At 36.9% G+C, this 13,858-nt stretch overlaps 1 protein-coding gene across 2 annotated transcripts in view; it reads right to left on the bottom strand.

Annotated features, from left to right (window-relative positions):
* Positions 1-13,858, bottom strand: part of PPP3CC (protein phosphatase 3 catalytic subunit gamma) — a 99,145-nt gene that overhangs the window by 25,095 nt on the left and 60,192 nt on the right. For both annotated transcript variants that reach the window (XM_035022531.1, XM_035022532.1), the window contains exons 5-8: positions 8,873-9,018; positions 6,772-6,911; positions 1,706-1,783; positions 1,529-1,623 (exon numbers count right to left, since the gene is read on the bottom strand). In XM_035022531.1, coding sequence (XP_034878422.1) covers positions 1,529-1,623; positions 1,706-1,783; positions 6,772-6,911; positions 8,873-9,018 — 459 coding nt within the window. The remainder of the gene's footprint in view (positions 1-1,528; positions 1,624-1,705; positions 1,784-6,771; positions 6,912-8,872; positions 9,019-13,858) is intronic.

Below are 13,858 nucleotides of genomic sequence, written 5' to 3'. Positions count from 1 at the left end.
TAGACTAGAATTTCTTCTGACTCCTAGCTTAGTGCTCTTTTCAATACACCTTGCTGCCTTACCATATATTTAATCCAAAGATGCTGCCATTACTCAAAACATTTTTGGAACTCCTCTTTTGGAATCGCCTCCAGACCCATTTTATAAGCAACACAAGAAAAACCAGTCTCATTACCCTATAATCATACCTTGTTTCTGACCCCAAATGGTATCATCTAGCTTGATCACTCACCTTATTCACCAGTCTTGACTCCAAATGACTTTTGGCTGTTCCAAAAATCAAATCCACCCTCAAAGGACGAAGATTTCCCATCACTGAGGATAATCAAAAGAATGTGTCGCAGACTCTGAAGGCAATGCCAAAAGAGGAGTTCCGAAAACGCTTTGAACAATGGCAGCATTGTTGGAATAAGCATATAGCTTCCCAAGGTAACTACTGTGAAGGGACAATACTCACTTGGATATATATGTTCTGGCATGTTTGTATACAAGTTCTATTATTTTATAGTCATACTTTGTAAACAACAAAATAGTTACAGAGGCATGTTACAGAGGATATTACAGAGGAAGTTTGCCCTGATACAAAACTTACAAACTATGAATCATAAAAAATTAAAAAAAAAAAAAAAGATTTTGGGGTACCTGGCTGGCTCAGTCAGTAGAGTATGCAACTCTTGATCTCAGGGTCATGAGTTCAAGCCCCACATTGGGCGTATGTAAAAATAAAATTTTCAATAGGATAAAGTCTTAGAATGAGAATTTCTGGATTGAAGGCATGTTTATATTTAATCCTCTCTGTTTATATGGGAAATTGAGGTGTAGAAAAATAATGTGACTTGCCTAAAGTCACACCATTTAGTTTCTGGCAGGGCTTTAACTACAATGATTTTTCTGACTTTTTGTACAGTATTCATCTACCTGTACCATTCCTCAAGAAAAGCAAAAACAGCTTAATAATTTACAAACATTAAAACTCCAAATAGTGACATTTTATTGAGGTACTGTTACAAATAAATTCACCAAAAGTAATAATTTATGATGACTATTCTAACTTGAACCTGAATTTCTTCTTCTTATATATATTTTTAAAGATTTATTTATTTATTTTAGAGAGAGAGGGAGAGAGAAGGAGTTGGGGGGAAGGGCAGAGGGAGAGAATCTTCAAACAGTCCCCACTGAGCACAGAGCCTGACTCAGGGCTCAATCCCAAGACCCATGAGATCATGACCTGAGCCAAAACCAAGAGCCAGACACTCAACTGACTGAGCCACCCAGGCACCCCTATTCTTCTTATATTTTGATTCAGGAGTACATATCAGACCTATTATGATCATTATTTATATTTACAAAGAGCCCAATAATCCTTAGGAAATGAAAACCAAGCAAGAGTCTAAATTCTAAGTTTCTTGGCCTTTGTTTCAATTAAGACCTCTTTTCTTATATATAAAATACATACACATATATATGATTAAATTAGAGCTCACATTTACTCACAAATTCAAACTCAAATATCACTGGACTCCTTTACCTTTATTATTATAGACATCTAGGTAATTGGGGGCAGAGAAAATTGTAATGAGTGATGGAAAGCCTGTTGTTTGGCTCTTCCTGTACATTCGATACCTGGAAGAGAGATAACAGTCTGTCTTGATATAAAAGGCAAAAACTCTGTAATGATAATTGGTACAGTTTTAATATAACTTACCCAGCATCCTGGGCTTCGTGGGCTCTGATTATTGATAACAAATTATTGTTCTGTAAAAATTCACAAACTGCAGGGTAACTGAAAAAGAAAATTAGGAAACATAAACCCAGAACTACAACAACTGGTTTTTAGTAGGAGGAAGGGGAAAAGTCAAGATGCTATTAGTTGAATTTGTTTCAAAATTATAGATTTGACATACCACTGAACTTTTATTAATGGCTTAGCAATCATCACTGTTTTTCCACTTCACTAATATACCTCATTCCAGATCAAATATGCAGATAACAGACAACCTTAGGACAGGAAAAGAGCTCCCTACTACCTTTTAAATTTTTTGTCTTAACCCTTAACATAACAACACCAAAACTTGTCTTGTCTTGATATAAAAAAAAGTAGCCCAGTAGTGTATGTGTGTGTGTGTGTGTGTGTGAGAGAGAGAGGGAGAGAGAGAGAGAGAGAGATTAGGTGCTAAAAACTGAACACACAATTTTCAAATTATCAAATTGTTAGAAAAGTTAAATAACCTACTTACAGCTTCACAAGTAATATCAACGCCAAGTTGATATTATGCAGGAATATTTCAGGAGTAAATGCAAATATTACACCCAACTGTATTCTAATGAAAGGTGTGATATTTGCATCTACTCCTAACATTTTCTCTCAATATTATTATCTTTCTACATTTAGAAAAACCTGATAGGTTGGGGTGCCTGAGTGACTCAGTCAGTTAGGCGTCTGACTTTTTTTTTTTTTTAAGACTTATTTATTTATTTTGAGAGAGAGAGCACGCAAGAGTGGGGTGGGGGGACAGAGAGGGAGGGAGAGAGAATCCCAAGCAGATTCTGCACTGAGCATGGAGCCCTAGGGGGCTGTATCCCATGACCCTGAAATCAAGACCCGAGCTAAAACCAAGAGTCAGTGCCCAGGCGCCACAAGTACACTCTTAATTTCTATTCGGGTTTCTTAAGATTCTCTCCCTCTGCCCCTCCCTCCACCTCTCTCCCTCTGGGGTGGAGGGGCGGGGGTGGAGGTTGGGGGGAAGAATTACCTGATAGGAAAAACTGGAGAATGGAGAATACCAAATTATCCTAGAATTATCCAAGTGTTAATTATTTATATTTAAATCTTTCTTATTATGCTCATTAGAAAAATTAACTTTTAAAATAGATTGTACATTCACATGGTATAAAATTGAAAGATACAAATAGTGAGATACAGATACAGTGAAATGCCTCTCTTCTTTTTTTCTTTTAAAGTTTATTTTTTTTAATAATCTCTATACCCAATGTGGGGCTCAAACTCATGACCCCGAGATCAAGAGTCAGTTGCATGCTCTTCTGATTGAGTCAGCCAGGCGCCCCTAAATGCCTCCCTTCTTCCTACATCTATCTTCCAGCTACCTTAGGAGCAACCAATGTTCCTGATTTCTTTGAGTACCCTTTAAAAGATATTCTATAGGCATACCTTGGAGATGTTGTGGGTTCTGTTCCAGACCACCACAACAAAGCAAATATTGAAATAAAGCAGGTCAAATTAATTTTTTGGTTTCCCAGTACATATAAAAATTAAACTTACACTATACCGTAGTCTATTAAGTGTGCAATAGCATTATGTCTAAAAAATAATGTATATACCTTAACTTAAAAATAATATCTTATTGGGCGCCTGGGTGGCTCAGTTGGGTTAAGCGACTGCCTTCGGCTCAGGTCATGATCCTGGAGTCCCGGGATCGAGTCCCACATCAGGCTCCCTGCTCAGCAGGGAGTCTGCTTCTCCCTCTGACCCTCCTCCCTCTCATGCTCTCTGTCTCTCATTGTCTCTCTTGCAAATAAATAAAATCTTAAAAAAATTAAAAAAAATAAAAAATATCTTATTGATGAAAATGCTAACCATCATCTGAGTTTTCAGTGGTCATAATCACAGATCACAAATCACAATAAATATAATGATTTAAATAAATAAATATAAAAAAATTTGAAATATTGGGAGAATTACCAAAATGTGACAGAGACAGGAAGTGAGCAAATACTGTTGGAAAAATAATACCCAAGAGACTTGCTCAACACAGGACTGCCGCAAACCTTCAATTTGTAAAAAACTCAGTATCTATGAAGTGCAATACAGCGAAGTGCAATAAAATAAGGTATGCCTGTATTTTATATCCATACATAAAGGGTTTGTTTTCTTTTCTATTTTTTTATTAAAAAAAAATAGCCTCATTGAATAGTCTGGCACATTCCATTGTCTGAATGTACCACAAGGTATTTAACTAACTATTTTTCTATTGAACATTTAGGTTGTTTTAAATCTTTTATCATAGGGGCACCTCGGTGGCTCAGTTGGTTAAATATCTCACTCTAAATCTTAGGATCTCAGGGTTGTGAGTTCAAGCCCCACATTGAGCTCCTTGCTGGGTGTGGAGCCTACTTAAAAAAAAATAAATTTATCACAAATAATACACCAGTGAATAACCTTATACCGTTGACCCTTGAACAATGTGGGGAGTGTTGACTCCCCTTGCAGTCAAAAATCTGTGTATAACTTTTTTCTTGTGTGTATAACTATATATTTTTTAAAGATTTTATTTATTTGACAGAGAAAGACACAGTAAGAGAGGGAACACAAGCAGGGGGGGTGGGAGAGGGAGAAGCAGGCTTCCCGCGGAGCAGAGAGCCTGACTCAGGGCCCGATCCCAGGACCCTGGGACCACGAACCGAGCCGAAGGCAGATGTCCAACGACTGAGCCACCCAGGCGCCCGATGTGTATAACTTTTTTTAAGTAGGCTCCATGCCCAACATGGGGCCTAAACTCACGACCCTGAGATCAAGAGTCACATGTTCTACCGACTGCGCCAGCCAGGCACCCTCATGTATGTAACTTTTGACTCCCCCAAAAGCTGGCCTGTTGACTAGAAGCCTTACCCATAACAGTCAATTGACGCATACTTTGTATGTACTATGCATCATATGCTGTATTCTTACACAAAAATAAGCTAGAGAAAAGAAAATGTTAAGCAAGAAAAAATACATTTCTAGTATAGTATTATATTTATATAAAAAAAAATCCGCGTTTAAGTGGACCTGTGCAGTTCAAACACATGTTGTTCAAGGGTATACATTTTACATATCTGCACATTTACATAGTTGATTCTTGTTATTTGCAGTAGCTATGTTCTACAAAGTTAACTTGTAAATACAGCATTAGTCAAAACTGAACCACTGCTCCTAGAGAAAATAGACAGTTAGTGTCCTGTGAGCCTCTGGTCACATTTTCACTAACCGATCAATACATAACCTTGTTTCATGTGTGTTTCTGTGTAAGGACACTTATTTAACATATACTGTTCATTAATTAGCATGGAACTCATGGACAACAATGCCTTAAGTCATTCCCAAATAAAGCTTATATGTATTTTCTAAGACACATCACAGCCTTCTTACATGTAGAAATACTCGGTAGCACCTAAGCACTATGTTGAGGGCCATTTTACACAGCAAACTCACCAACAAAAAATGTGAAAAATATTGCACTAAACGGACCACACAAAGAATGGTGGAATAGCATGAAAGCTGAAACAAGACAGCAAAGCAGCTCTTTGTTAACCTCAGTTAGGAACACAGATGGGGTGACAAATTTTTCATCATTCAGCATGTGTGCACTTCTGAATGACCATGACAGTGCTATGAGTGATGACTTTGCAGTTACAAGTAATTCTTAACAGGAAGGCAAATCTGAAGATCAGAATTTGTAAATAATGAGGATCAATTGTATAGCCACAGGATTACACTTTAGAGGATCTTCTGGATCAAAGGCCCTGGGCATTTATAATAGATGTTGTCAAGCTCATCTCCAAAGAAGTCATAGAGTTTATGTTGTACAAACAATAAAAAGGTATTATGCTCTTTATTTCAAGCAATGTAAAGAGAGGTAAAATTTAGGGGTTCAGTCAGTTGAGTGTCTGACTTGGATTTGGCTCAGTGTGTGCATGTACTCTCTCTCTCTCTCTCTCAAAATAAATAAATAAAATCTTTTTAAAAAGCTTTAAAAAGAAGTAAAATTTAAATGACTCAGAAAGGAATAAAACAAGGTTGCCTAGAAGAAGGTTAAAACTATGGCAATATTAAGGCTTTTTACTTAATATATGTGGATTTCATTTAATAAATGTACTATTTGGCAATTAACAGATTTGAACTAAATATATGCATTAACTTGTCACAGTAAAACACTGGGATTAAAAAAACTTAGACTTCACACTTCTCTCTCTCCCCCTCTTTTTGAATGGCAGAACACAATAAAAGCTCACATATGAGATTTAAGACAACAGCCAACTTCCAGGAAATGTCCTGGGCTTAGTTCACAATGTCCTGTTCTTTTTATATCTTTGCCTATAGGAGTGGTTCCAAACGCTGGAGAGATTGTTAAAAAAAATAACAGGATTGGGGCGCCTGGGTGGCTTAGTCGTTAAGCGCCTGCCTTTGGCTCAGGTCATGATCCCAGGGTCCTAGGATCGAGCCCCGCATCAGGCTCCCTGCTTGACGGGAGGCCTGATTCTCCCTCTCACAACTCCCCCTGCTTGTGTTCCCTCACTCGCTGTGTCTCTCTGTCAAATAAATAAATAAAATCTTTAAGAAAATAATACCTCATAAAAAAAAAACAAAACCAACAGGATTTTCCTGTCTCAGACCCACTGAATCAGAATCTCTGGGGGAAGAGCCAACAAATCTTTATTTTTTAAAAAAACTCATAGATGATGTTTGGGAACAAATAATCAAGATCATTTAGGGTCAGATAATAACATTTAAGCACTGCAAGATGTTCTGTTCAATCATGTTCAGTATATTACACTTAGGTATTAATGAAGGTACTCATATATATTATGAGGGTACATAATACCTATCAAAATATAAAAAACAAAATAAACAAGAATTTTCTGCCTTCTATTAATCAAAAAATTAAACAAAAGTCTTTATACTACAAAAATTAGGGATATAAAGTACTTACAAATAATTTGATGATACATATTACAATCGCCTTTCCTAATTTATAACTTTGAGGATTAGCTTACCTGTAAAAATAAGAGCACCCTCGGACAGTGTTGTGGGTATAGTGCTCCAAGGTCTTTTCATTACCATAATCCTCTGAAGGATCAGACCAAAGCAGGTCACACACTGGCCCAAAGGCTGGAGGTTCTTTAAACCTGTCTAACTAGAAAACACACAAAAGCCAAAAGAAGAAAAATCATGAAGGCAAAAGGAACTTTTGGAAACTGGTATGGGTCAAAAACAAAACAAAACAAAACCCTCCCACCAACAAGAATGTATTAGGAGAAAAAGCAGCAAGCCCCATAAAGAATTTTTCCTTTAGGAAGAAAATGAGTATTTAACAAATTTGGATACACAATTTTTATTATTTTTTTGAAATAAATTTGTATAAATATCCCTGTCATCTAACCATACTGTAGAAAAGGACTGCTTTACATCCTAGTTTTTGTTTTTTTTTTTAAGATTTTATTTATTTGACAGAGAGAGACACAGCGAGAGAGGGAACACAAGCAGGGGGAGTGGGAGAGGGAGAAGCAGGCTTCCAGCAGAGCAGGGAGCCCAATGCGGGGCTGGATCCCAGGACTCTGCAATCATGACCTGAGCCAAAGGCAGATCCTTAGCGACTGAGCCACCCAGGCGCCCCTACATCCTAGTCTTAAAAGCAGTACTCATCTAATTCAAATGTGAAATCAACCACTATGGAGATATACTACTATTGAGAAAGACTATGTAAAGTTCATTTCAACTGCCCAGGTGAGCTAACATTACCATCAGGGCAGGAAAGGTTTTACAATTGTTCTGTTCATTGTCTACCTCATTCCAATGGAGATTTCTAGTCTTATTTTGTAAAGGACTTTCATCCTTTCCATTCTATATGCAGGCATTTCAATGTAAGTTATTAATTTAAGCCTTGAGTCATTGCTGCTTTGGTTAGTAGCATAAAAACCAAGGCAAAACCAGTAACTAAGATAGCTGAGGACTTCTACTAAGTGAAAGGGGAGGTTTTTAATACAAGTGATTCAGAATTGCAAAATTCAAGACTTAACAATGTAAAAGAGAAATTCTGGTTATTTTAAAGACCATAAGGCAGCAGAAATGTAGGCATACCCTCTTACCCTGAGGAGAGTAACTTTAATTCAGAGAAAAGTTTTATAAACAGAAAAATCTTTACTTTCAGTATCTACATGAGACAAGTAGAATACAAAGGTAGAGAAAAGATGATAACGTAGAACAACAGACGTGAAAAAAGATTGATCATCTCTATAGAAAATCCTGAAAATAATAATCACCAACTCACACAGTGTAGCAATTAAACTCTATCATCTAAAATGTCAAAGTCAGGGCGCCTGGGTGCCTCAGTTGGTTAAGCGACTGCCTTCGGCTCAGGTCATGATCTTGGAGTCTCTGGATGGAGTCCCACATTGGGCTCCCTGCTCAGCAGGGAGTCTGCTTCTCCCTCTGACCCTCCCCCCTCTCATGTGCTCTCTCTCTTTTTCTCTCTCTCAAATAAATAAATAAAATCTTTAAAAAATAAAATAAAAAATGTCAAAGTCAATGAATTTCAGAGCTGGAAGTCCTCAGACCATCCATTCTAACTTTCTCATTTCTCAGAGAAGAAAATGTGATTAAGGGGTGCCTGGGTGGCTCAGTTGTTGAGCATCTGCCTTCGGCTCAGGTCATGATCCCAGAGTCCTGGGATCGAGGCCCGCACCGGGCTCCCTGCTCTGCCGGAAGCCTGCTTCTCTCTCTCCCACTTCCCCCTGCTTGTGTTCCCTTTCTCACTGTCTCTCTCTATGTCAAATAAATAAAATCTTAAAAAAAAAAAAAAAAAGAAAATGTGATTAAGAGTTAAGTGGTTTGGTCAAGGTTACACAATTCACTGCAGGACAGGGATGAAAGGTGAAAGTACAGATTTCATTAAAATTTACAGGAATTTTCTGGAAGATATTTAGCAAAATGTTAACAGTGGTTGTCTCCCAGTAATGAGACCACAGGTGATTTCCACTTTCTTATTTCTGATTATCTGTATTTAAAAATTTTCAGCAATAGAGGCATATTAGTTGACTACAGTAAAAAATAAAACTAAAAATACATATACTCCATGAGACTACTGAGATTACTTACTTTCTTAATGTCATCTAAACTAGTAATTTCAGGTGACATCCCTCCATGTACACACAGAAACTGCTGGTTTAAGAGGGCAGCAAGAGGAAGACAGTCAAATGTTTCCATACACGCATCATACACCTGTTCAGAATATTTGATTCGACCTATCAAAAAAAGAAAAACAGTCAAAGGAAGAAAAGCTAAAATTTATCATATATGAAAAAGGATATTGGACAGAAAATTATGAAGCTACTTCAAAGCCATTTATTTCAGGCAAATTTGAAAACAATCATCTTTATAAAAATATTCTTGAAAAGTTGTGGATAAAAGGTAAACAAAATCTCCTCTACGCTGGATTAACTTTCTAGCTCTGTTGCCTTCGAAACCTGATAAGGTGAGTCAGCTGTGTTATTAGGCAACATTGCTTATGTTAAAAATTACTCAATTACCTGGTAGCTATAGCTTTGTACTCCTGAGTGCAATGACTCAAGGTAGGTCCCTGTGGGATCCTGGAATCTATACCAATAAAGCTTTTACAGGCAATATTGGCAATTGTGCTACCTAAGGCTTCTAAGCCACAGTGGCTCTCTGATCTGCCCAACATGGGTAGTTTCCCTGCACCTGAACTGTTACTTGGACGGGGAGAGGGAGGCAGAAAAACTTCGGACTGCTATACCCACTCCCATGAGGACTACTCCACTGAAAAGGGATGCCTGGAGCTGCAGCCATGTCTGGACTGTATCCTTCTAAGTAGATAAATGCCAATATGGCCCATGGTAATCTTGTAAGCCTGAATATTTTGTTCCGACTAAAAGACTCCCCGGGGGGTACTGAAGATATATAAATGGAAACTGAAGTTTTAAGAGTAATCAAGAAAATATCAATACTCTTTTGCTATGATTTTTAAGATCTTTTAGCAAATTTTGTTCCAATTCCATTTTATATAAAAATGTTCATCTCTGGGGCACCTAGGTGGCTCAATCAGTTAAATGTCTGCCTTCGGCTCAGGTCATGACCTCAGGATTCTGGGATCCAGTCCTACATCGGGCTCCCTGTCTGCTTTTCCCTCTCACTCTCCCTCTGTCTGTCTCTCTCAAATAATTAAATAAAAATAAAAATAAATGTTCATCTTTATGAATTGTATTTTGGGGTTAAAGAACAAGGAAACACTCCAGTGGGCAGAGGGTGGGGTCTCCACAATTATCCAGAAAGAATCTGTCATGAAGTAAGAGATGGAAAGCTGAAAGATGGTTTTAGTTTAAAAAGAAAGGGAATATTTTCTTCTTCCTTGGCCTTGGATTTCAGAAAGTCAAGCCTGGAGGTGCCTGTTGGTAGAGAAGGCCAGAGGTCGTAAAGGCAGGCAGCCCTACAGAACTATGAGCTCCTTCTCTTCCAAAATTCTGTGAAGATGAGACAAGCCTACAGGACCTAGAGAACAAAGCCACAGCAAGTGAATCAGATTATCTAGTTGATAATTATTTCTGTGTTTACTTCCTTGTAATTTCCAAGCTTTTAGAAAAGATGTGTTTAAGGATCAGAACCTGGTCTTGGCAAGGCTTTGGAGAATAAAGTGAAGGGTAATGGTCCAGATTTGGGCCAGAGTATAGAACATGGATGGCAGAAATGTCTGGAGAGACATTCCTAAAGGGTAGGTATAGATGAAGGGAACCATATCTGAGTTATAAGACTTTACATTCCTGAATGTGAGGATCTCTTTATTGCCAAGATTTGAGGGCATTAAGGGAGTCTGTGGGTTCCTTTAAAAACTTCAGAGCATTTTGTATTACCGTGACCGCAGTTAAGATCATCTATTTCACAACATATGCTAACTCTATTAGGACAACCAAGTTAATAAGAGCCATGCCTTATGCATCTTTGCATCTCCTTACAATTACAGCCTTATATTCTGCTTTTTATTTGAACACTGTAAATTTTGGCTATTGCAAAAGTAGATCCATATTGGCCATAAAGTCTATATGAGGAAAAAAGTAAAAAACAAAAACAAAAACAAAAACCCAACTCCTTTTGTTTGTGACCAGTGATTAACTTTTTCTCCTGAAAATCCTTGGAGCCAGAGTTCCCTCTGTTGCCAATGTCAATAAAAAATTCCTCTGTAAGAGTCTTAAGCTTAGATATAGGGAGGAGTTTTGTTTTGTTTTTTTAATTCAAGTATAATTGACATGCAATGTCATATTAGTTTCAGTACAATATATTGATTCAACAATGGATTGTGTATACATTATGTATTGTTCACCATAAGTGTAGTTACCATCCTTACCATATAGTTATTACAATACTATTGACTATATACCCTATGTCATACTTTTCATCCTTGTGACTTATTTATTTTCTAATTGGAAGTTTGTGCCTCTTAAGCACCTTAACCCATTTAGGCCATTCTCCCACCTGTTTCCCCTCCAGCAACCGTATTTGTTCTACGTATTTGAGTCTGTTTCTGTTTTTGTTTTGTTTTTCAGATTCCACATATAAGTGAAATCATATGGTATTTGTCTTTCTCTGTCTGACTTATCTCACTTAATATAATATCCCCTGGGTCTATCCATGTTATAACGAACAGCAAGAGTTTTCATTCATTTTATGGCTGAGTAACATTGCTGTTTGGGGGGTGGCTAGGTGGCTCAGTCGGTTAAGTGGCGTTGACTCTTGATTTGGGCTCAGGTCATGATCCTCAGTGGACAGCCTGCTTCTCCCTCCCACTCTGCCCCTCCTCCCCACCCCACCCCCCGCTCGTGCTCTCTCTCTCTATCTCAAATAAAATCTTTAAAAAAAATTAAAAAGAGAGAAAGAGAGAGAGAAACCAAGAAACAGACTCTTACCTATAGAGAACAAACTGATGGTTACTAGAGGAGAGGTGAGTGGGGGGATGGGTGAAATAGGTGATGGGGATTAAAAGTACACTTATCATGATGAGCACTGAGTAATGCATAGAACTGCTGAATCACTATATTGTACATCTGGAACTAATATAACACTACGTGTTAACTGTACTGGAATTAAAATAAAAAAATTCATAAAATTTTTTAAAAACCAGGAGGTTATGAATCAAACTAAGCATAAAGAAGGCTCAGTTGTTAAGCATCTGCCTTCGGCTCAGGTCATGATCCCTGGGTCCTGGGATCGAGTCCCGCATCGTGCTCTCTGCTCAGCGGGAAGCCTGCTTCTCCCTCTTCCACTCCCCCTGCTTGTGTTCCCTCTCTTGCTGTGTCTCTCTATCAAATAAATAAATAAAATCTTAAAAAAAAAAAAGAAGTTAATGTTATATTAACACATGACCAAAATAGTTTACAAAATTTTTATTTTCTTAAAGTATATGAATAGGTATATAAATACCAACATATTTACTTTCTGAGGGGTTAGACTGAAGGTATCTATATTCTTCCTTGACTTAGTTTATCTGTATTTTCTCTGATGAATTATATAACTTTGTATAGTAATATTTATTATTATATTACCTTTATCATTGAAATTTGTTGAAGGCTCACAATGTATCTGTGCCATCAGTGAGTTAAGTGTTTCCCACAGCATGGTGATCAAGAGAATGGAGTCTGGAACCTGACTGCCTGGATCTGAAGCTTGGCTTACTAGCTGTGATACTCAGCACAAATTGCTTAGCTCTCTGTGCTTTGATTTCCTCATCTATAAAATGGGCATAATGACAATACATACCTATATTACAAGGATGCTGTGAAGATTAAATGAATTCATATATGTAAAATGCTTTGAATAACGTCTGGCACACACTAGGTACTATGTGTTAACTAATGAAATTACCTTATTTTATCTTCACAGAAACCCTATAAGTACTTTTACTATCTTCATTAAAAAGCTGAAGAAATTGGGCCTACTTGCCTGAAGTCACAAGCTAGTAAGTGGCAAGACTGAAAATTGAACCTGTTCATGCTCTTAATACCATGCAATTCTCCTCCCAATCATTATTTCAAATTAAATATTTAATAGGAGAATCTAAATAGCCAAATATATAATTCCCAAAGGTTAAATTAGCTGACTCAGTGTTTAATTTTCATGAGAAATTTTAAGCTTTATCCCATAAAACAATAATTTCCATAACAAAGGAAAATGTACCTCAATCACAGGATCACACTGATGATACAAGTTCTAACCAGTATCAGTAATGCAACATTAACAAAACAGAATTTCAACAATATTCTTTAAAGGTAATTTTGAGAGTCAACACTATTTGCTAGAAACCATGACCTGGTCTAGCCACTGATTATATACTTATCTTCATTTACATTTGCTTTCATTATTAAAAAAAAAATACATTTACATGGTTCAAATTACAAAAGCTGTAAAAAGTTATACAGGTCTACAAACCCCTACTCCTCCCACCCACCCCCTGCAGGCAACCAGTATTACTAGTTTTCTGGAGGTCTTTACAAAGATACCCTATGCATACACATGCAGATATATACATTTATTCTCTTTTCAAAACATTCTTTTGTTTTTTACCTAAATGGTAGCATATATACACTGTTTTACATTTGCTTTTTGTACTTAACATATTTTGAAGATCATGCCACATCTTTATATGAAGAGCTTTGTAATTAATTTTTTATGTCTACACAGTAGTTCACTTTATGGATATACCACAATCTAACCACACTAATCTCTTACTACTACAAATAATACTGTAGGCATTAATACGACAAGCAATACTTATTTTTAAAAAATAAACCTGTCATAACAATACTGTTTTCATTAGCAAAATTACAGGAGTTTCCAGAACCTGTCAGTAAGCTATTTAATTAAACATCAAAAAATGGCTCATGGAAACAACTAATTTACTTTAGAAATTTGGACCCAGAGCTATGGGATGGAATCATAAAAGTACTAACTAGGTTTACTTTCCAAGTATACAACAGTAAAGCAATGTTTTTGCAAAGATAAATGATATGTCAAAAGTTAACTGTTCTATTTTTCTTTGCTATCATATTATCTCTGGGTTTGAAAGGAATATTAAAA

This window comes from Mirounga leonina, unplaced genomic scaffold (genome assembly GCF_011800145.1).
Source record: "Mirounga leonina isolate KUSES-001 unplaced genomic scaffold, KU_Mleo_1.0 Mir_176, whole genome shotgun sequence".
NCBI classification, from domain to species: domain Eukaryota; kingdom Metazoa; phylum Chordata; class Mammalia; order Carnivora; family Phocidae; genus Mirounga; species Mirounga leonina.
Note: the sequence above shows the minus strand (reverse complement) of the source record. Positions and strands in the feature narration are given on the sequence as shown.